The 24,500-nt window shown below is 42.0% G+C and overlaps 1 protein-coding gene across 15 annotated transcripts in view; it reads right to left on the bottom strand.

Annotated features, from left to right (window-relative positions):
* Nucleotides 1-24,053, bottom strand: part of MCTP1 (multiple C2 and transmembrane domain containing 1) — a 495,386-nt gene extending 471,333 nt beyond the window's left edge. For 4 of the 15 annotated variants that reach the window (XM_070517762.1, XM_070517764.1, XM_070517767.1 and 1 more), the window contains exon 1: nucleotides 23,262-24,040. In XM_070517762.1, coding sequence (XP_070373863.1) covers nucleotides 23,262-23,978 — 717 coding nt within the window. In that variant the 5' untranslated portion in view covers nucleotides 23,979-24,040. Of the gene's footprint in view, nucleotides 1-23,261 lie in introns of all 15 variants that reach the window. The other 11 variants (XM_070517766.1, XM_070517769.1, XM_070517770.1 and 8 more) reach the window with 8 other exon arrangements.
* Nucleotides 24,054-24,500: the final 447 nt, after the last annotated feature.

Below are 24,500 nucleotides of genomic sequence, written 5' to 3'. Positions count from 1 at the left end.
TGATAAGAAGTGACGAAAATGGCACTTCACCTCTGTGGTCTTTCTCCCCAAAACCCATAACCCCAGTCTAAAAATGAGAAAAATATCAGACAAATCCCAAATCAGAAACATTCTACAAAATATCTGACTAGTACTTGTCAAACTGATCAAGGTCATGAAAAACGGGGAAAGTCTGAGAAACTGTCGCAGCCAACAGAGGCTTAAGGAGACATGACTAAATGTAATATGGTGCCCTGGATGGGATGCTGGAACAGAAAAATGACATTAGGTAGAAGGTAAGGAGATCTAAATAAAGTATGGACTTTAAGCTAATAACAATGTGCCAATGTCACTTCATTAATTGTAACAAATATACCATAGTAACGTGAGACAATAATAGGGAACCTGGGTGCTGAGCCCATGGGAACTCTCTGTACTACCTTTGCAATTTTTCTGTAAATCCACTACTGATCTGAAAATAATGTTTACTTTAAATGTATACCAAAATATATTTTGAAAACATTTTAAATTACCACATAATAACCCGAGAGTTTATTTATTATAATTATTTAAACATTTCCCTATTGTTGGAGATATGAACCATTGTCAATTTTTCCCTGTTAAAAGTAACAAAGGGATGAACAATTCTACATACATATTTGGTTCATACCTTTGATTATGTCTTAACAACAGATTCCTAGAAGTTCATTCTACTTTTTTTTTTGCTGAGGAAGATTAGCCCTGAGCTAACATCTGTGCCAATCTTCCTCTATTTTGTTTGTGGGTCATCACCACAGCATGGCTGATGTGTGGTGTAGATTTGCTCCGGGGATCCAAACCTGTGAATCTGGGCTGCCAGTGTGGAGCATGCTGAACTTAACCACTACACCACAGGACTGGCCCCCATTCTACTTTTTAAAATGTCAAAATAACACATTTACCTGTAATAGTTCTGTGATAATAACCAAAAACATCAGCCATCCCACTAAACTGTACTTTTGTGAAGTAAATTTCATTCTTCTAAACAGTAAGGAGAACATCCAGAATTTGCACTCAACTCCCAGCTTTATTCATTGATACATGCATGCACCCATTCAACAACCATCTGAGGAGCTGCTACGCACCAGGCAAACGTACTAATAGGAAAGACATTTAACCACCTTAAGACCTTATATCCCGAAACATAATAAAAGAACACCTAATTCACAGAATTCTTACATTTGACAGCTAAAGACCATTTTCTGATCTTTACAATGAGATAGTATATGAATAGTAAGTGGTAGGCGCTGTTATACTAATTTTTTGCAGCACTTGATTCTCCAGACCGCAATGTGATTCTGTAACGAAAAAAGATTCCTCCCACATGAGCATTTGGTGATATTTTTTAAATACTTCTTTAAAAACTGAAAGCGTTTAATCCATAATAAATGATTTTTTGTAGTATTTTCAATCTCCGTTTAACTTCACTCCTCTCTGGTGCCACCTAACGCCCATCTCTCTGGTACTTCCATACTTCATTCTCTCATAAGCGTTATTTTAAGCCTGGGTGTAACCCCACCAGCAAAACTTCCCTTGATTGTCTTCCAAATGTCCATGTGTCACCAAGCTCTTCAAAACTGTTGCCATTGTTTCCATGACTTCTAATTGTTTCTTCCTAAAACTTAGAGATCACTTCAAGAAATTCAACAGTGGTATCTGTCAGACTGAGTTCCTTGAAAATGTGATGGAGAGCTGCATGCAGATGGTTTATTGGGGTGAGAAGGGTGCTCCAGGATATACACTTGTGAGGAAATGAGGGGGGGTTGGATGGAGCAGAGGGAGGTGACTTGCAACGTGGTATCAACAGAGGCCTCCAGGGTTCCTCAGGGAGCCCTGGAGCTGGGACTGCAGAGGTGCCCCAAACGAAGGCAAGAAGCCTATGCCTTTACACCCTCTCATCAAGCAGTCGTTGGCTCTGAGCGCCCCCTTGGAGGGGGGCAACCTTTGAAGAGGCAGTTTCCTGTGGCCAAGGGCAATACTCAGTGAGGGACACAGCTGTGAAGAACATCACAATCTATTGTTCCAGCTGCCGTGGATGGGCACATCACCAGACAAGTCGATCTGGGCAGAGCATCAAATTCCACTATGGACCAGTCCTAAGTCTTTACCTGCCCATTTACTCTCACCAGTCGATCTTAAGAGGATCAAGCTCCTGAAAATGAAATCTACAATCAATAGACAAATATTTTTCATCAAGGAGACTTCTGAGAGCACACAGTCCATTTCACATGTGAAATAGTTAAGGAAAACAAGCAAACCTATGCAACTCCTAGCACAGTGCCTAGGTAGGCACTCGGTAAATACCTTTAAAAGATACCAAAAGAATCATTATTCTTAAGCATTATAGTCATTTTTAGGAAGTGCAAGGAAATGACACATAAAAATATACATATAGGGGCCAGTCACGTGGCCGAGTGGTTAAAGCTTCACTTTGGTGACCCAGGTTCACAGGTCGGGATCCTAGGCGCAGACCTCGTCCACTCATCAGCCATGCTGTGGAGGCATCCCACATACAAAAAGTAGAGGAAGATTGGCACAGACATTAGCTCAGGGCAAATCTTCCTCACAAAAAAAATAAAATAAAATAAAATAGAAATAAATAAAACATATAAATAATACAAAACGACTAACAATGAGATAAAGATGTCTAAATCAGGTCTCAGCATAAAAATCTGAGGGATGATTGTGTGGATAGCTATGTGCTTGGAAAGATTAGGAATCACATTAGAACATCTATATTTGAGAAACTGATTATTTCTCTCTATTTAACCTTGAAAAATAAAATCCCTGTAAACATAGTTGTAGCAACATGGGATATTCTGAGAATAAAAAGTAGCTTAACTCAAAAACTTATTTTGTGAACAAAAATTTGCATCAACTTTCTTATGTTGGGTTCATTTGTTTGTTTTCTTCAGAGTTTATGTAATTGATCTGGGGCTGAGAATTTCAATCATGCTGACTAAATTCTTTCTTTAAAAATAGAGTTTTGGATTTATGAAATGTTTTATTTGAAAAAGTTCACTACTGTACAGATATTGGGAAATTAATAAAGACATGTCGAATATTTTTTTAAAACTTACAGCTATTCAGCTCCTTGAGATATTCTTTTAATAAACTCAATGAGCAAAACTATCCAATAGATAACACCAGAATATTAAAAGATAATGATATACCATATCATCTACCCCAAATTATTCTCCTAGTACTTTAAAAATTAAGATTTCTTCAACTAATAGAAAAATTATATGTTAATTATTCAGCTTGATTTCACATTTGTGGGGTATCTACTATGTGTAAGACATATATTAAGCAAAGGAATTAACTAAAAGTGACCCCTTCTGAGATCTTCCATTTAAAAGATGTGGTGAAGAGAAATTCGCAAGTGTAGGAAGACCAAGTATTATGAAAATATTATCTATAAAGTGCAGGTAGCCCCTGGCTTCCTGAACTGGTGAGGTTCCAGAAGTTCATTAGAAAGCTGTTTACTGACTTAATTTTCCCAGAGAAGCAATGTCATAAGTGGGGGCTAGTTTCCAGATGAGACCTCCTAATTCTGTATTAGCAGTTCTAGCCCAAGTTCTGGGAGCAAGAAGTTATGAGGAACAGGAGAACATAGAAGTTTCCCACTCCCTTGCTAGATCCAGAGCCATTCTGAGGCAAAGTTCTGGATCAAAGAAAGTCTTCAGTTAGCATTCTCCCTTCCCGTGTACCTCCACCCAAACCTCCAATATTTTCCAGCCTCTTAGCACTTCCCCCCAATACTAAGTCCTATAGCACCCACCCAGGCCCAGGTCACTGTCACAAATTCTATGGATTAATCTAATTCACTCCATCCCATCCACTCCACCTCCTACTTATAATTTACAGTTCTCCATCCAAGAATTAGGAGGAAAGAATCTAATTGGATTAATTCATACTAAAGTGTAAATGATCATTCTTTAAGACTTCAAAAGACACTGGTGTAACTTTTAAAGAAAATTCTTGTCAAGCTAAATGTGGAGATTAACAGACTGTTAGCAGCGATGGAGGAGGGGAGGCATGAGAGAATAATGAGCACGTATTGAGAACTTACCATGTGCCAGGAACTCACACTGTTTCCATAGACCCTCCTAACACCACGATCCGGTGGGTATGTTATTCCCCCAGTTTACAGAAGAGAAACGTGAGGTTTGGAGAGGTTAATTGCCTTACTGAGTTCTGGAAGACAGTCCACCTGGTCCTCTCTCCACCATGGCAAAGTCAACCAGTCTGGGCCCCATCCCAGGGGTGGGCCTCTCGCCTAGGCCATTCTTCTTTTGCACCATTTCTTCTATTTCTTTGCACTGAGACCACAGATCCTCTAAAGGCAACATTTTTTCTCCTGAGTGTGATGGCAGGGACAGTAGGAGAAACTGAGCAGCGATGGGTGAATACGGCATGTTTATATTAAATGGAACTGCTTCTAAGTTGGGTGTGGATCAGGAACTGCTTGTATTCTAGGCTCTGAGAAAGGGGGGAGAGAACAATATCTTAACATCTTCAGTGCGCTTATCTCCCAAGTATCAGTATCTACCTCATGTGAAGTATGTTTCTGTTCCAACATTCTAGGACTCAGTGAATGGGATAACCTTTAGCTTGACTCAGTGCTATCATTTGTACCACAGCTAACTTTAAAACTAGTCATCTCATTACTATGGCTTCACAAATAGTATTACCCATTCAAGAAGAAAGGCAGAAAAAAAAGAACATAGTTGACGTATATTTTTATTCTATACTCTATGCTCATTTTATCTTGAAAACACAGGAAAAACAGTCTCCCTCTGCAGGGCTGGAGCCCTTTGCCGCAGGCCAAAAGCTGGGTCCAGCAGCTCATGGATAGATTTTCTGGACGGCTGATCACTCATCTTCCCAGCTGCTGATTATTGACCGAACCCCGTGTGGACTCTGGAAATTTTTCCCTGCCAAGAGCAATCTGATTTGCCTTTAAGGATCTACCTCCCTCCCACTCTCAGTCTACATTGTTTAGGTTGGATGCCCCTCACTCCACTTTGGGCTCCAAAGATACACACATCACCTGGCCAAGCCCCTCATTCCCTGGCCACAGTGGGCAGAATAGGGATTCAATTCATTCCAATGAGACTCACTCCCAAGAACTGGAGGGGGATGTATACTGGGAGATTCTGGAGGTCACCATGCAGGGAGAACTTACATGAGAGAGAAGATGCCCAAAGCCAAGCAATTCTGAGGGAAGGAAGGAAAGAAGGAGGGGAGGGGCAGAAATAGCGAGACCTGATGGCATTGATTGAGCCTCTGGATCCAGCCTGCCCTGGGTCTTTTCAGGTGTGAGCCTATATACTCCTCTGAAGCCATATCCAGGAAGAATTGAGCTCCTGTCACTTATAAGGAAAGAGTCCTGAATAAGACATTCCTGATGCCTAGGCTCCATCTTCTCATTAGACATCTCCATCCCTACCCACCTCTCCTCAAATTATTATGACAGGAACCACGCTGTGCCTCTTCAGCTCCCTAGCCTGGCCCACCTGGCAGGACATCTGGAGCCAGCCCCTGCAGCAGGTCAGTCTCCTCGTTCCAGGAACACCAAGCATCAGTTCTCCAACAGGTGCTCACATTCCACCCCCAGCTCCACCCGTCTTCCTTCTCAAAGGCCACTGCCCCAAGCAGAGCATCAGGCTTCCAGGCAAGGAGCTCTGAGTTAGGCCTGTGGTTGGTTTGTTTATTTTAAAGGGAGTAATTGTGTTTCAATGTGTCAAGGCCCAGCACACACGGTACAGATCCATATCCCTCTGAATTATCCACCTCTTAGTTTTGAGAACTGCCTTCTCATCTGAACAAAGCTCTTTCTTCAAAATGACTCCAGACTGCAGCCTTCCACATTTTCTAGCACATTTATTTCTAAAGGATGGCCATGGAATCACTGAGAGGAAACAAATAGAGAGAGCCGAAAGGACAAGTCTTCACACTACCGCTGGTGCAAAGCAGACCAATGGTCCCCACAGCTGTTACAATGAGGTAATTAAGGCTTTGTATTTATCTCCTGAGAAAAGAAATTCCCATGGTTCTATTTACTTAACAGCGGGATATCTATGCTACCTGGTAATGACATTTATCTTTCATGTGTATTTACTATCTCCTCAACTAAGAAGAAAAATCTCTCGAGGGCAGGGGCCTTGAGTGCCCAGAATCCAGAATAGAGCCCTGTGAGTGTTCAGATAGTCAGCAGATGTTGACCACTGAGAAGGATAGTCCAGGGAGCTTCTGTTCCATATCACAGTCAGAGGTAAAGGGATCTTGCTCTCAGTGGTTCAATCCCAAAGAAGAATCTCAATACAAAGGAACAGAAATCAACTTCCAGGAAACAGAACCAATATTAACAAGACACTCCAATTATGACCAAATTAGGACTCCATCTGTATGCTGGTCTCTTCAGTAAGTGCTGCAGGCCACAACTGATTTTTTATTTCTGAGCACATCTGCGTTCCTTCCTAGGAGGCCAGTCTACAGCTCTTTCCTTCTAAGAATCAATCTATGCACCCTGCAAGGTTGTGGAGTAAATAAATACACAGGGTCATGGGTGAAAATTCAGAGACTCAAGTTTTTATTTTTTGTGATTCTAATGGGGCCATCCTATTTCATGAGAATTATCACTGAGTCTTCCTTTTATCCCAAGGTACTAATTGAGGGTTCTGGAGTCCCTGGGTTGGAAGTCATGGACTTCCTTGCTTGAAGATGGATGCACAACATTGGTTTTGTGTGTGTGTGTTGGGGGGGGGGGGTGTTTGAGGAAGATTAGCCCTGAGCTAACATCTGCTGCCAATCCTCCTCTTTTTGCTGAGGAAGACAGACCCTGAGCTAACATCCGTGCCCATCTTCCTCTACTTTATATGTGGGACGCCTGCCACAGCATGGTTTGCCAAAAGTACATGGTGCAAAAAAAAAAAAAAAGTACATAGGTCCACACCCGGGATCCAAACCAGCGAACCGTGGGCCACCAAAGCAGAAGGTATGAATTTAACCCCTCAGCCACTGGGCTGGCCCCTGGCTTTGTGTTTTTTTTATGAGCAGAATGCCACAACTTTTATTAGTTTCTGAAAAGAGTCTATGATCCCCAAATGGAATGAGAATTAATGTTAAATTTCTTTGCTGTTTGAATAATATAGTGTTTACTTGGTTATGACTCCAGTAAAATGCTACATAAAGAACAACAACAACAAAATAATGTATATGTTCCTGATATTCTTTTGATTTGGGCATGGCTTATGTCATTGAGAGTTTTTACCAGATGCTATTTCCTCCTCCAGATGGCATAATGCTTGAGCGCTTAGGGCAGCCCGTGTTGCCTGGGTGTTGGTCACCGCAGGAGCTGGTGGGGAGGTCAGAGCACAGGTTGGCAGGCCTGACTTGCACAGGGCTTGGTACAATTTCTCACACTTGCTGAATGTACTAGAATCCATATCCTAGGCTTTCACAGAGGCAGGTAGGCAGCTTTATGCTGCCACCTCAGGTTTGACTGTTTGACAGACTATAGTCTTCATGAGGAATTTTTACATTTCCTTTTTTCCTTAACATTGTGTAACAAACGTAACAGTGAACTCTTATACTTTACACTTTAAGCTTTCCTTCTTGCTTAGGCACTACTGCAAATCTGTTTTGCAAGTGTGAATATTGGCTGCAGATGGAAATATAAAACTTAGATTTTATATGTAAGAAAATATGTAGGAAAATATAAAACAAATCAAATCTCCTTCCCCATGTTTTAGATCTGCTCAACAAGCAGTCTTCCTAATCATCCCACGATTGTGTTAACAAACAATGCAGATTTTTAAATGTACACCTCCTCAGAGAATCCTTTTCGAAACTTCTTTGTTTCCCCACCCTAACTTCAGAAAAGAAGTTGGAAGCTCATGAAAAATATGTTCTCCCTAATTTACAGCTGTAATATCTGGATCACTGGGCTTTACCTCATTTTCATCTCTACCTAGCCTCTGAAAAATGTGCGGTCTGGGAGAAACTCTCCCTGAGCACTGACAAGCAGAGATTAGATTGCGTTTCTGCTTTCATTTACCGCCCAATAGTGCTCAACAACAAAAGCAATAGGAAGAAGGAAATGGCATGTTTTTCCAGGGGGAGAGATATTTCATCCACTAAGTATTTCTATTTCTTACAGACATTTTTAACATAGCATTATCTGAGTGGAGGAGGGTAGCCCCATCTACTTCTCTGTCTCTTTACAAAACAACTCTATGTGAGTCCACACAGATCAGCAAAGGAAAGCTATTCCCACACCAAAGTCACGACCTTTTCTGAAGATGGTTCTGCTCGTCAAGGCTGAGCATTTGGACTGTCAAGACTGCTTCAGCGCTTGTTAAATCTCCCCATGGCCCACAAGGTCCTGCATCAACTGGCCCTGTCAGTCCTTCCAGACCCATCCCCCCTCACTTGCCCTCTTATTCACCAAATTCCAGCTATCCAGGCAACCTTTCTGTAAGTTTCTTTTGCTGTGGTTTCTTCTGTCCATAACTATCTGCCACATGCCTTACGTCCCCTCCTCTCCCAAATCTGGCCAACCCCGACTGATTCTTCGTATGTCATCCTAAATGCCACTTCTTCAGGAAAGCCTTCCCTGCCCCTCCTCCTCCTGCAAGATTAGGCTGGGACCTCTTACAATTCACTCTGTGAGAGCAGGAACTGGGCTGTCTTCTTTATCAAGGTATTGACAAGATACCATGTCTACCACAGGGTAGATGTTTAATAAATATGCGAGGAAGGGAGAGAGAAAGGAAGAGAGATGAATTACCAAAATCACTGTTAGACTGGAAGGAGATCTTCCAGCTGCACATACATATCTTGGGCTAGTTCATTATATGACACATTTTAACTGAATCTTTCCCCCATTCCAAGCCCTCTGGAAAAGAGGACAGGACAAGGCTCACGAGCAGACGCAGCAGCTCTTCAGTGCTGATGAAAGCCATGTAGCGTAGCGTTAGACTCTTGAGTTTTGGAGCCAGCCACTTAGGTTTAAGTTCCCAGCTCTGCCCTTTACCAGCTGTGTGATCTTGAGAACTTTTCTCAGCCTTTCTGAGGTTCCACTCATTATCTATAAGATGTGGCAAAGAATTTTCACTCCTTTAGTGTTGTCACAAGGATTAAATGAAGGAATGCCTGTGAAGCACTTAAGACAGTGACTGGCAGAAGAGTGAGATTTTAGTGCAATTATTATTACCAAGAAACATTAAAAGTTGTACCAAATTCAGAAGACATTATCTTACGTCTTGCCTTTTCCTTGTTAAAGGAAATGGACATATTCACAAACAACTAGATGCTCAGAAAACAATTTGTTTTCCTGTCCAGAGATTCTAACACCTAGACTAATTGCAGAATGGATAGCTTTATTTTCCACAGGAGTATAACAACATGATTGGAAATCAAGATACTTATACAGAACTCACAAGAATGATCTGAAAAGCATTCACTTATGAACTCTAAGAACTGAGCCTGAAAATAAACAAATTAAGACATTCTCGGGCCAGCGCAGTGGTTAAGTTTACACATCCCAATTTGGCGGCCCAGGGTTCACAACTTCAGACCCCAGGCACAGACCTACACACTGCTCATCAAGCCATGCTGTGGCAGTGCCCCACCTACAAAATAGAGGAAGATTGACATATAGATGTTAGCTCAGCAACAATCTTCCTCAAGCAAACAGGGGAAGATTGGCAACAGATGTTAGCTCAGGGCCAACCTTCCTCACCAAAAAATAAAAATAAAAATAACCCACTCACACTCACTATCTCTTTCTGGATACTTTTCTCCAACTACTAACGGCATATTCCTCCAGCTGTCTCTCCAAAAAGTGGTGCGACTCAGACACATTGGCAAAGCTTGCTGAAGGAATGCCAGACTCAATCATAAATCACTAGTTTGGGCACCAGTCATGTACCTAGCACTGGTGCCCTGATGCAGACTCATTAGCTGGTGGTGGGTACCCTGGAAACCATGGTCCATGGCAAAAATCAGACATCTGTTTCCCAAGTTCTGCCACTTACTAACTATGGACAGAACCAGCACTACAGACAAGTTACTTAGCATCTCTAAGAATTTCCTAGATATAAAATGCAACTAACAATACCTCTCTGTCAAAATTGCCGTGAGGTTTTAAGTGAGATAATGTACATCATCTATAAAGTTTATTTGAGACACTGTGTAAAGAATGCCTAGCAGATAGATCTATTTTGTTTCCTTCCCCTAATACCATGCCTTCTATGGAACAAGAAGACATAAATGATAGAAACAAGATGAGGCTGTAGAAAATACATAATTATAAGCGTCTTGTAACTTACAGCACATTCCTAATAACAATATCAATAACGGAAATAATGATGAAGATCTAGTGGGGTATCTGGTGAGGAAGAAGTTTGTTTTAAGTAGGAATGACATTTACAAACTTAATCTTTTTCTAGCAATCAAGGAGAGCTTAGGGGCCTTACCCCCAGCAAGATGTAAGTGGTAGAGCCAGGATTATGCCTGACACCAAAATCTTCTAACTGCTACACTAACTCTGTTTTTATTAGATGTACTTGTTATGAGATAACCTTCAGAAATAAGAAAGATGGGAAGGAAACGGCTGAGGCAAAGAAGAATCATAGTGTCACTAACTGAAATGAGGCTTAAAGATGTTTTAAACCTCGTGAGTTTTAAACTTCATTCCAAACTTCCACTTGGAATTCTATTTTCCTAAGCTGGGCTTCTCAGGCGAAATGTACTTCAGACAGCCTTCCTTTGTAGTACTTTAAGGCCAGGTGACCTGCATCCAAGTTATACTGATGTGTGACTTTAGGCAAGTCGCTTAATCTCCTGTGGCTCAGTTGACTCATCTGGAAAATGCAAATGATGATAAATCTACTTCAGAAAGTGCTATAGTAAATAAATGAGTTAATACATATTAATCACTTAGTATAGTGACAATATATAATAAATTCTCTGTATGTTTAGCTATTACTAATACTAGTTGTAAAATGTAATTTTGTTTTTTACATTATTTTATTGAGGTCATATTGGCTTATAAAATTGTGTAAATTTCAGGTGTACATTATTATATATCAGTTTCTGTATAGACTGCATCGTGTTCACCACAAATAGACTAGTTTTTATCCGTCACCATACATATGTGCCCCTTTACCCTTTTCATCCTACCCCTATCCCCTTCCCCTCTGGTAACCACTAATCTGTTCTCTTTGTCCATGTGTTTGTTTATCTTCCACATATGAGTGAAATCATATGGTGTTTGTCTTTCTCTGTCTGGCTTATTTCACTTAGCATAATTGCCCTCAAGGTCTACCCATGTTGTCACAAACGGCACAATTTTGTCTTTTTTTACAGCTGAGTAGTATTCTACATCTTCCTTATCCATTCATCCGCTGATGGGCACTTGGGTTTCTTCCATGTCTTGGCCATTGTGAATAATGCTGCGAGGAACATAGGGATATATAAATCTCTCTGAATTGTTTATTTCACGTACTTTGGATAAAAACCCAGTAGTGGGATAGCTGGATCATATGGTATCCCTATTTTTAATTTTTTGAGGAATCTCCATACTGTTTTCCATAGTGGCTGCACCAGTTTGCATTCCCACCAGCAGTGTATGAGGGTTCCATACACTCAATAACAAAAAAAAACTCAATCAAAAAACAGGCAGAGGATATGAACAGACATTTGCCCAAAAAAGATATACACATGGCTAACTGGCACATGAAAAGATGTTCAAGGTCACTAATTATTAGGGAAATGCAAATCAAAACTACAATGACATATCACCTTATACCTGTCAGAATGGCTATAACTAACAAGAAAAGAAACAGCAAATGTTGGAATGGATGTAGAGAAAAGGGGACCCTCATAAAGCATCATTTTAAAATGGAAGGGGGCAGGGGAGAGGCCCCACATGTATGTTGGCCTCAGTAGAAGGTGAGAGGATACAATTAAGCAAAAAAAAAAGCCCAGCTCCAGGGGGCCCTGAGAAAGATGACAATCAGCACAACCTGCTTCACATAACACAACTTTGGAGGATGGAGTATGTATCGTGATTTAACAAAAATTCATTCAAAGGAAGGGTAGTAAAGGCCACGCCCTACCACAATAGATACCATTGTAAAGAAGTTCACCGACACTTATGTAAAGCTAGTTCACACAACCAATTACTACCACAAAATACAAACAAAATTTGTGTAGCTGCTTAAAATTCACATTACACTTATACTCCTAGAAAGAAAAAAAAAAGATTTTAAAATATGAAATGAGTGCTTGTAAACACACCACTCAGGATGCAATCTAGATACAACTAAGAGGAAGAGTAAAGTAATAAAATTGTATAAGAAATTTTTTTCAAAAAGAGCCATTGAGAATCATTAGCAACATTAACAGAAAAAAGAACATTCTTCAAGCAGCCAATACAAACAAAGGCTCTGCCACCCCAGATCCATTTGTTCCTAATTCAATTATTCTCCGACACTTTTTGAGGTGATTTCAAAAAATGAGTTTCTTATGACTATGAGAATACATCTTTATGATCCTAAATGTTATCACTTTTTTTCTAATTAAAAGATGAACTGTATCAATAAGGACACTCACCAGAATGCCTCCTCATTTTTTATCTGTCAGGATCACATTGTGAGAGTAAAGCCAAGCAAGGCTTAAAAATACTAATGATAGATATTAGTTATTGTGACATCTACATTTTAAAAGCTTAAGGGAATAATTCAATGACCTTTCTTCCATGGTGGCTGTAAATAAGATGAATACCTCCAGAAGAACGCTTATTTTACTGAAGAAAAGGCATTCCTTACACATTAAATTCAAAATAAGATTATTCATTCCCTTTCTAGAACACACCCCATAGTAAACTAAGAAAGCTGTCTTCTAATTGTTTTTTTCTTTCTCTCTTTGGCTGAGCTGGTTATTGTACAGCTTTTCAGACTAGAAAAACTTAAACCATTTGTAAAGATTATGTTATCATCAAAATTTAGTACGATCAGATTAAATGTAGAAGAATATTGGAGTTCTTCTCGTTATCTTTGACTCCAGTGGAAAATACGACGTACGTGAACAAATAGGTATGTGTATAAACCATACCTGGTGAAGACATAATTGTGTGTGTGTGTATGTGTGCGTTTACAGTACATGACAAAGCAACACGAAGTGTTAAAACATCATAGGAGCCAATAATTTAAAGTTTACTGTGAAAAAGAAATTACGAAAGCCTCTAATAAAAAAAATATGGATTTTCCTTTTCATATTTTCCCTGCCCATGTTCCCAGAAAGAAAGAGAAACAAAATAGCTGACAAGCAGGTAGCAGGAAGGCAGAAAATAAAGACCCAAGACCCAAATAGTGCACCATCCAGATAGACCTGCAACAGAGTTCAATAGCCTAACCATGGCTGATCTTCCAAAGTACGCAAAAATCCCCTCAAGGCAAAGTCCATATGGTTCTTCCTCAAATTCGGGCAGACACCCAGGAAGAAAAAAGTTGAAGTCAGAGAAAGTGAAAATGTCAGGTAAAGAGGAATAGATATAAGAATGCTTTACAAAGCACCATTCTCCTTGAAAAGGGGCAGAGGGCATGGGGTCTGGGAAACTGCAGAATGTAGGTCTCCCCCCGATCTCTGCCTGTTCCCCAAAGTCTCACTCAGCTGATTCCCATAGAGCAGGCTAGGAAGTCACAAAAGCACCAGCCTGAGCCCAGAGTAAATGAATGCTGCCTAGGGGGGCAAATGGAGCAAGGAGGGGCTGGGGCAGGGGGGATGACCAAAATGGTTAAGTAAATGGTTTTTTACTTGAAACTGTTGAGTTGAAGTTTGATGAGTTGAAGTGGCATGTATGCAAAGCCAGAGAGAACCAGGCGAGGCCACAGTCTCAGCTGGACCCCATCCCTGTCCCTCACCTCCAGTTTTCTTTTAAAAGGAGAGGGAAGGAAAGGAGAAGGGAAGGCACAGCCCCCGTCTGCTCTCAGCCTGGAGACTGTCGGCCACGCTGATTCAGGGTGTTCCAACCTCTAGGGAGCACGAGGTTGTGCAGCAGCTTTGTGGCCACATCGAACTTGTCTCCAAAATCTACTCCAATCTCAAAAGACATTTTGGAAAACGCTCAGATTTCTAACTTACTGTGGTGAAAATCCTATTCAAAGGCAACTGTAAAAATGTTGAATTTTTCTTTTATCTAAAGCTATTTTACAGTTCAATAAAAGAATGGGAGTCAAATATGGCTTAAGGGCCTAGATAGAATATAGTTTCCCTTTTGAAGGAATACCTATTTGCAAGTTTCAGAAGTTGATCATTTGCCATGCACGGACAAGCCTTCCATCTGAGAGAGGGTATATTTTAACATATTTGAAGCACAATGTCTTAAGAATGAAAATTTCCAACAGAGTCAATGGATTCTAAACCCTTTCATTATATCCATTGCTCCAAATATTTAGCCACTCTGACATCAGGGACCATAAGCATCTATGTAACAGGGTATGAAGACAATTTCTCATTTCACTTGATTTTTTTAAATGACAAACATGTTTGGCCCTTTCTTTTGCTCCATTAACACTCACTACTTACTGTGCCTAAAGCTGCAGAGAAAAGGGGAACTGTTTTATTCAGGAAGAACCCTAAATAACTATAAAGAATATGAGCTATTACAGTAAATAGGTGACAATCTGGCTCTCAGGAGCCTGGCACCCTCAACCATTCTGCATAAATGCAAATTCAAAACTCAACCCTCCCCAAGAAAAAGACTTGTTCAATAATAGCATTTTTGAAGAGAACCAAGAAAAATCAAAGACATAAGTTAAAGAGGAAAACATGCTGTGATTAATTCCTTCCTCTCTCCCTTTCCCTGAGGGTTCAGTCACATCCCTTGTCTTATAAATCTTTCCGTCTTCCCGTCCCCAAGGTCAGGTCACTGCCTGACTTCCGGTTTTCACAAGGACTGTTGTGGTCTCTGCGTGGCCTCCTGCCCCTGCTGCCAACTTCACCCTTTGAAGGCTCGCTTGACCCTGTCTCCTTTGTTCAAATGCCTCCAGGGTTCCCTCCTGCTGCCCTAGATACACCCTCAGCCTCCACAGTCCAGCCCCACCTGCATTAGCACCCTCATTACCCATTACCCCCCTCCCCACCCTAGGCTTCAGTCCCACTGCTGACTCCCCATTTCTTGAATACACAGGGCACTTAATCTCCTTCGTGCCTGAGACAGTATCTTTCCCCCATCTCACTGTGTCCACATCCTAACCACACTTTGAAACAAGGCAGAGGCCACTAGGTGGGAACACCCCCAACTTGCTGCCACCAAATCTACTGCTTACCTACATCTACCTTCTTCTGGCTGAAGCCACCGCTTCCCCTGGTCTCTGGGACCCACCCCTATGCCTGTCCCTAGGGACTTCACCCCATCAATTACCCCTGTTCCCCTTTAACTTCAACCTCTCCCTCTCCACAGGCCCTGCTCATCAACCCACTCAGGGGATATCCACTAAAAAAACACCAAAAACCTTCCCATGACCCCATCCCCACGTGGTCCTCCTTCTCCCACTACCAGTTTCTTTCATCCTCTGTGTAGAGCCAAACTGTGTGGCTGCTCTCCCTGTGCCCACTACTGCATCCCAGATAAGATAGGCCCAGCCCTGAGAGGGGAGAAGAGAAATCAGACAGGAGCTCTCTGAGTCAGAAGTTCAAGCGGATAGCTAAATTCAGTGCAGAGATAGATATATTTTATTTGGTCTGTGTTGTGTTTTTAAAAATACAAACTATTTGCCAAAAATTCAAGATTTTGGAGACTTCACACCAATATCTGGATTTTGGCTTCTGTTAAAGAATCTGGAAACTCTGGCAACACTGCTTCTTTCACTGCGTGACAATAATCAGATGGAGCTAAGCAGCAGCTGCCCCTTGAATGGGGCTTGGGCTCCCTGGTCCACCATGGGCCCCATCCAACCCTCTTTGCCCATTTTCTTTACTTCGATGGCCCCTGTGGGTAACGGAGTTGGACCCCCTGCTGTAGATCAGTGCTTTCCAATAGAATTAAAAATGCAAGCCACATACATAATTTTAAATTCTCTAGCAGCCACATTTTTTAAAAGATGTGAAAAGGAACAAGTTAAATTAACTTTAACCATATATTTTATTTAATCCAATATATCCAAAATATTATTTGAAGATGCAAGCAATATAAAAAATTGGTAACAAAATATTTTACTTTCTCTTCTTTGCGCTAAGGCTTCGAAAATCTGATGTGCGTTTTACACTTATGGCACATCTCAATGTGAACTAGCCACATTTGCAGTGCGCAATAGCCACATGTGGCTAGTGGCTGCCAAATGGAACAGCACAGCTCCAGAGGCTTAGTGGTTAGTTACAAAAATCATCTTGCAAGCAGAGAGAGAAAAAATATTAAGGAGAAACAAGAAAACAGGCAAGACTAAGGAAAAGGATGGCGATGTTAAAGAGTAGGCAAGGCAAGAGCTTTAAAAATAGGAAGGAAGGGAGAAGGGACACAGAGTCAATGAATGAATGGTGTTCAGTGAAAAGATGAGCGCTAGTCCAGTGCTCCAGGGGAAGAAACACCCTTTACAGGCAAATGTAGTTGACCAGCAATGCAGACTTTCTGGAGGGAGGCTTAGGTGTTTTATAAATAGGCTCAGCATTAGACAGGTGGTCACTATGAAAAGCAACTGGCCAACTGTCTGAACCCCAGTTCACACATGTGGCACTCAAGAGGCAGTAGAATGGAACAGGCTAGTGAGAATAGGATTCTTGACCAAGACTGGGATTTTAATATAGTTCAAGAAAACGGGTTTGAGAAGAAGTGGCAGAGAAGAAGGCAGGAAAGTGGCTTGATGTAAGATGCGAGCAGAGTCCAAGACTCAGAGATCATAAAGGAGTGAGGATACATCAGCAGGTGTCTGGACTCCAGATGTGGGGGTGCAATGTCAGGGGCCAGACAAGGAGACTTGAGTACAAAAATGGATACCCAGAGTCAGAGACGAGCACCAAGAAATGCATCCCTGAGCCAGAGACCTTGGAAGCAGAAATTGCTCCTCCATCCTCCAGGCGAGCACAATATCGCAGGCATTTAGTAGGTGTCATGTCCTCCCTTCAGGCTTCGCAGACATGAACCAGAATTAAAGTACAAGCTGAGAAAAGCCAAGCCACCAGCTGGAATTAAAGGGGAACGTCATCCGCATCTGCCAGGATTAAAAGGACTTGGAAACAAGAAGGCAAGAATATCATTACACAACCATAAAGTGATTTTGAAATTTTTCCAGAGAACTTCTCTCTGAACAGCTCTAGCCCATCCATTCATCCCTTCATCCATTCAGCAACCATTTATTGAGTAGTCCTCCCCTGAACCATTTTACACACCGATTAAATAGGTCAATTGTACTAAGGCTTGCCAAATTCTACTCTAGCAGCGCTGGTGAAAGTAGCTCAGGCGTAGGCAAAATAGGGTGAGATTGCTAATACTGAAGGGGCTTCTCTCATAAAATCCATGGGATTAGGAAGAGGCATTGATCCTAAAACATCCAGAAGTCCATTTGTCTATCATGTGTTGTAATTTTCCAGACTGGCTAGGACCCAAGAGAATGGGAAATAAGGCTGGTGGTAAAATATCTCAAAAGAGACTTCACAGGAAAATTGTTTTCTCAAGAGGCAATATGCAGGGACTTTTAATCTCATTATACCGAAAATACAGTTTTCTGCATTGCTCACATTCAGACTAAAGTTAAATACAAATATCTGGAGACATTAGGGAAATCGTGACCTGATATTCTGCTGCAAAAAAAAAATTTCTAATAAGAAGCTGATACACATTGGAGGGGGAAATCTTTTTGCATAAAATCTTGAACTGTTGAGGGATAGTAATCACTTTCCACTCTTGATTTATAAAAAGCAATGTAAGTTAGAAGAAAAGGTTGATGGTGACAAAGATATCAGAATGGCACATAAAGTAAATCATGCAAGAAAAAAACAGACAATATTTTTAATGGTATGAACAAATCAAAATCCACAAATAGAAAGCAAAGATTATTTGGCAAGTGAAAAAAATGACTCAAGGAAGGCTGCCTCATAGCTTTCAATAATTAACTTTATGGAAAGATAAACTTGTAAATAGGTATGCTTTATACTATAATTATATGAAAACAAGCAACCTTATCTAAAGCAAGTTCTAGGACAATAATTCATTCATGTTTAAAAAACCAGTATTCAAACAATGACCCTCAGTTATCAAGAAAAAGTTTTATTTAGGATGCTTGGCTTATTGAGGCAGAGAAATATGTAATTTTTTGTAAGTTTTCCAGCAAAAAAAAGAGTCAAAACAAGACAATTTAAAAAAATTAATTTCTGCTTACCTAAAACAGATGTCTGCTATGATACTGTAAATAGCTATGAATTAACAACAGCAACAAAAAAATACATAACCCTAACTTCTGAATCTGCAGATTTTGTCAATGCTTACAATGTTATTTAGACACACTAGTTACTCTTCATCAGTCTAGAGTTGGCAAACACTTTGATAATCATCATGAGCAAAGAAAACACACTACGTGTTTCCTTGAGCTACCAAAAATATATTATTAAGCTTTAATTTTGTGAAATCATCCCTTATCTCCAAACAATGGGGCAAAAGAAAAAAGGGGGAATGTTTGTCCTATTCTCTTTATTAATCTATTAATCCTATTTTACCCTTCAAAGTATTTATTCACTTTCCCATGATAATAGGCTCATACTTGCCAAAAGTAATATAAGATTTTTTCATTACTGTGTGCAGCTGTGATGTCATCAGTACTGCCTTGGTTAATTTTGGGCTACTTTTGCCACCACTACAAGTGAAATAATTTATATCTTAAATTAAATGAAAAGGCCCAGCAAAGCTCCCTGGTTTGTTTGGTTTTTTTCCAACTACCCACTTATTTGTAATGATGGCAAGGGGCAAAACTTTAATATACCATTCAATAAGAATAACAACAACACAACAATTGCTAGTGTTTACCGAGATATGTTTCAAGCTCATCTCATACATCCATGTAACACTTCCACTTATACAAGATTCACAGCTCTACTCAAATCTGCCAGATACTCAGAATAGGAATTACAGGCCACAGGGACATAATTCCACTCCGAAGTAAACACATCACCCTGGTCACTCCCTTTCTCTGGAACAACCTGATGGTCCCAGTGTTTTTCAAGAATGCTACCACACATCAAACTTTGCTTGACACCCTGCTCCAAAATGTCCTACGACCTCATCCTTGCTCTATCACTTCGAAAAAACTTCTAACATTGCTTTTAGGGGCTTCTTTTTTGGATTAGTATGTTTTTTAGAGTATTAGTCATATACATTAGGAATTTTATTTTTTTAATTTGTGGCTTCCCCAAGATTTAGTTACAGTCTTTAAAGAAATATTAAAGACACTCTGAAAAATAAATCACAAATCACATTTTGTGCAAAATGTGCAAATCACATTTTCTAATAGTTTTTGAAAATACAGGCCTTCTTTAAAAGATCATACAATTAATAGAGCAAGATGTTTTTCACATTACAGAACTTAAACTTAGAAAATATTTTTCCACTTTTTGTCAGGGCTTACAGAGGTGGTTCAGGAATTTATCTCAATGAACGGATACTCCTCTTACTATGTTTTGAAACATTTCTATCATACCCTGAATAATTTACCCACTTTTTTCAAAAATATTCTCATTCCTCCATGAAAGTGATTTTAACAAAATGAATTTAAAAGAAAACACAATAAAAGTTTAACATTCATAAACACTATATGCTTTTGTTAAAACACTAAAAAATGCAACATATTCATCCCTCACTCTTCATCTTAAAATACTGACTTTCTGATTCTAGCAAAATATAATTTTAGGAACTCATCAAGACAGAATACATAAAATTGGCATATTTTTGATATGCACACAAAATGAGAAAGCATCTTTCCCAACTGTGCTGCAGAAAATGAAATGCATCTGGTATGACAATATGGCCCAGCACGTGAACTAGAATCAGTGGGAGAACGGGTTTCTCTTTTTTTCAAAGCAGAACATTTTAAATAATGCACATGCTCCAACAGCAAAGCATAATCAAGTGTGTTTCAAAGGTACATTTGGCTAAAGAAAACATAACAGCAAGAGGGATGCCAGGGGCATGGGAGGTAGCCCATCGGTGACTTCCAGCTCTCCTTCCTCAGCAGTCCAAACTGATTTGTTCTTGCTTAACATCTCCACCCAGTGTCAGAGTATGTGCACATATGTTGTTGGGGCCTCATGCTGGGCTGGGGGGTGGTGAGATGGGGAGTGTGTTGGAGAACATAGCTGATGCCAGGATCAAGCAGAGAACAAGAGAAAAATTGAGCAATTTGCCTTGTTTTTGCAACAAATTTTCTTTCTTCTTATCTAGGCAATCTGAAAATGGATTTAATGCTTTTATTGTCTTTTCTTTCATGCGTTCCCATCTGTGCTTGTGAACTGTGAATAAAACTGAAATCTGCATGTGCTACGCGCTCCCTTGCCATGCCCGAGTATCTCTGGAGATGAGGCGCTGGGAAAGCGAGGAAAGATCTCTGAGATGCACAGGAAGCTTGGAGGGGTGTGGCAGAGCTAGGCCTGCTCCTGGACACCACGGTGAGCCTTCCTCCAGTTCTAGGCTCCAACACCATTCTTTCTCTTTCTCATTCGGAGAGCTGAGCCGGGCCCCTCTGAGTTGGGCAGAGAGGTATTTGGAGGACTGAGGAGTCGTCTCTTTTGCATTGGTGAGGGAGTGCTGCTGAAAGCTGGATTTGTGGCTCATAACAGAGAAAACAGTCCACTTCTCAGAGAACAAGGTTCGCGGGCAGCAGATGCAGGGAACCAACAATGGCGCCTCTTCCTGGACTGGGACTGACAAGGGGCAAGGCCCTCAGGACTTATTGTTCTGCCTACACCCCACCTTTCACCTATTCCTTGAAAGATATTTTCACTTTTTTATTCCTCCTGTGTCTTCATTGAAATGCTGGTTCTTTATAATGAAAAACTCCTTTAGAACTATCGATGGTATGATAAATAATGTCATTTCTAAATGTGATATAATAGATATGCAACAATGCATCACCAAGAACAAAGAACAAATGAATATAGCTAATCCATCATAGAATCATAGAACTGATTCTATGGATGGGAAAAAACTCCAGAACGTATGTAAACTTGCAAGTATTAATCAATAGGACTGAAGTAATCTCAGAAACTTAAGTTCTAAAAGTTGTCAAAGGTAGCTATAGGAATGGAAAAAGATTCTGGAGAATGATGTGAGTACAAAACCTCTCTCTGTCATTTATTAACCATGTGACCCCTGAAAGGTTATTTAATTTCTTTGAGCATTAATTTCCTAACCCATAAATCGGCAACAAGAACTTCTATCATGGAGGCCTGCTGTGAGGATTAAATCGTGTAAGACTATAAAGTGCCCAGCATATGGTGAAGGCACTCACTATAACACTATAATGTTAGTTTAGTATCTTCTCCACAATATGGTTAGGTCTTTTCTATACAAAATTCATATTTACATAGCAGTATTTTTTAAAGGTTGATAGTGTCTGAAAACTTTTTGGTGAAAATGAACTAAAGATTAATGCAGAATTCTCTGCTTTTGCTATGAAAATGTCTTGGTTCAGTGAACTGCAAAGTAATTTAGTAAATTAGCATTTGCAGTAATATGATATCTACCTTCCAAAATAATTCAATTATTATTTGTTTTATTATTCTTGATAGTAAACAAATGTAAACATTCTCCAACTCTAAAATTCTTATACATTAGGATTATGTATACACTCAGGAATAAATGCTTTTTAAATGTATAGTATTCTCCTATACTGAAAAAGCATCCTTTTAAAAACACCTTTTACCTTACTTTCAGAACCAGAAGAAGTTCTATTCAATTTTCTTTCAAGATGAAAGCAAAGGTAGACTTATTTAGGCTTTTGTCAATATTATCTCTACCTACTCCTCTGAGAATAACTAAAATCTTTTTCTAGAACATCAGTGACATCAGGTTACTGCAACAATCTGTGTTTATTAAACAATAAAACACACTCATCTTCTCGTTTATTTTCTGACAGCACCCTAATAAATTAGCTAGTAAACTATAAAAATTTTCAACTGAACGCCCATATATTCCCATATCTTACCCTTCAAAACATGGCCTTATGTTTTTTGTAGCTCAACTTTTAATCTAATTAAAGTTTTAATGTATATGTCATTAATCTAACAATCAGAGTCAAAACAATAAGTTTAGATAAACTAAGATGTATTCGAAGAAAAGAGTCTTTTAGGTCCCTGGCAGAATAGAACTTTCAACATACTTGCTAGCATTAACAAGATGTGATAGACATTTACCAAAGAGGAGCATCGGCTCTTCAAAATCAAGGGAGTAAAAGCAGCCGCTCGGTGGAACGCCTTACGGATGCTACAGGTACTTTTTTACTTGACTCCTGTCTGACCAAACTTGACTCTTGCCTGACTCAAGAGTCAACATGATGTAGAAAGCAGCAAAGTTGAAACACAACTGCTTCAGTTGACTCTTAAAACTTAGGAAAGGCCATAGGAACAAATTTAACTAACTCGGACGAGACGCTCACGCTGTCCACTTGTTGGGCAGCGATCCACTTGCAGCCCCAGAAGCCTTAAGGGAGGGGGTGCAGAAAAATGAGCAGACGTCTGCTTTAACGGTTACCTCAAGACATGACCTCACGTTTGCCATTAATTCCCCTCTCAGCATTTCTATTCATTCCCGCAAGCCATTTGTTTCAAATAGTGGCCCCTCCGCACCGTCATACATGGTCGTAATTTTTTTTTTAGTTGTTGGGTTTGTTTTTCTTTTGACAAGGTGAGGCTTAGCTGGACACTCCTTCTAGGAGACCTGCAAAAAGTACCCACTTTATGTCTAACTTCGTTCCTCTCCTATTTGGCTACCGTTAACACTTCCACTTTCATTGGCAACTCATAAAGCTACCCAAACTGCTCTGGTAGTAGGCGTTTGTTCTGTCAAAAGTAAAGTCAGGATACATGTTAAAGCTCCATCTTCACCAAGCAAGAGCGGGATACTTTCTTTCCACTGTTTGATTTACTTGGTAGCACCTCCAACCCCCTGCAACATCTAGGGTCACGCTCGTCCAAAGCTGGAGGCGTGGCCCTTTGCACCTAGCCTGCGACCGCGCCCACCTGTCACTCACCGGGCTGCTGCCGCGCTCCTCGCCTGTCTCCGGGGTCCGCGGCTCCGCGGGGCTCGGCGCTGCCTCTGCGGGAGGCGGCGGCTCCAGCAGCTGCTCCAGGCAGGCGGTGCCCGGCAGGGAGGAACTCTTCTGATGACATAAGTGCGCCGCGGGGCCCCGACGCCGTGCATCCTCATCTCGGGCGCGGTCCCCCCTCGGGGGCGGCTGGGGCGAGGAGGACAGGGAGGATGAGGCGGAGGACGAAGAGGGAGCTGAGTCCGGAGAGCGTCCGCCAGGAGGCGTCACTCCGGCTACTCCGGCGGCTGCCGCCTGCCCCTTGCCCGCGGGGAGTAAATGCTCTCGGATCCGCCGGCGCAGCGCGGACCCCTGCTCCGCTCTGCCGGCGCTGCCGGGCTCGAGAGGTTCCGGCGAGGAGCAGCACAGGTTGGGCTGGGAGGAGGAGAAGACGCGGTCCAGCACTTGCTTCCGTTTCTTGAAGCCGCTCCACCTGCTGCCCGCACCACCCACGCCGGCCAGTGCGTCCCGCCTGCCCCCCGGGAGTGGCGGGGAGGGCGACGGGGTGTCAGCAGTGCGGCGCTCGGGGCCCCCAGCGCGCCCGCCCCCGCCGCCCTTGCTCTTGCCGACCCCCAGCTGCAGGTTCTTCCAGAGCCGGGCGTGGAAGGAGGAGGACGCCGCCGCAGGTTCGGGCGAGCCCGCCGCGGCGGCCCGGGGCTCCATCCTCCACCCCCTGCTCCTCCTGTCCCCTCCTCCTCCTCCTCCTCCTTCTCCGCCCTCTCGGGCTGCGCCTCCTCCCGGAGCGCCGCGGTGGCGGCGGCGGCGGCGGGCGCAGCAGCAGAAGCCGGGAGTGCCCGGCGGCTTTAGGCCAGCGCGGGGGAAAGACGCCGCCGCCCAGGCTCTCCGGCCACGGAACTCCGGCACCGCCTCTTCCTCCCGCACCTGCCGCGGCTGGCTGGCGCCGTCCCCGAATCTCGGCCGCCGAGCCTGCAAAGTTTCGAGCTCCGCTCTCCGCGGCTCCAGTCCCCTGGAGTGCCCCAGGCCGCGCCCTGGCTCCCTCGCCTCGCTGGCTCCGGGCTCGGGAAGCTACACGCACCCGGGCGTGCGCGTCCAGCTGCGCCGGGGACCGCGCCCAGCGCCCTCCGGGCAGCACCTGTCAGCGGCGGGGGCGGCTGCCTCTAAACTGGGCGCGCGCGAGACTCACGCGACAGGGCTGATCAGGCTGAGGACACCCAGGACCGGCAG

This window comes from Equus asinus, chromosome 9 (assembly GCF_041296235.1).
Source record: "Equus asinus isolate D_3611 breed Donkey chromosome 9, EquAss-T2T_v2, whole genome shotgun sequence".
Classification (NCBI taxonomy): domain Eukaryota; kingdom Metazoa; phylum Chordata; class Mammalia; order Perissodactyla; family Equidae; genus Equus; species Equus asinus.
This window is presented reverse-complemented; position numbering and strand designations above follow the sequence as displayed.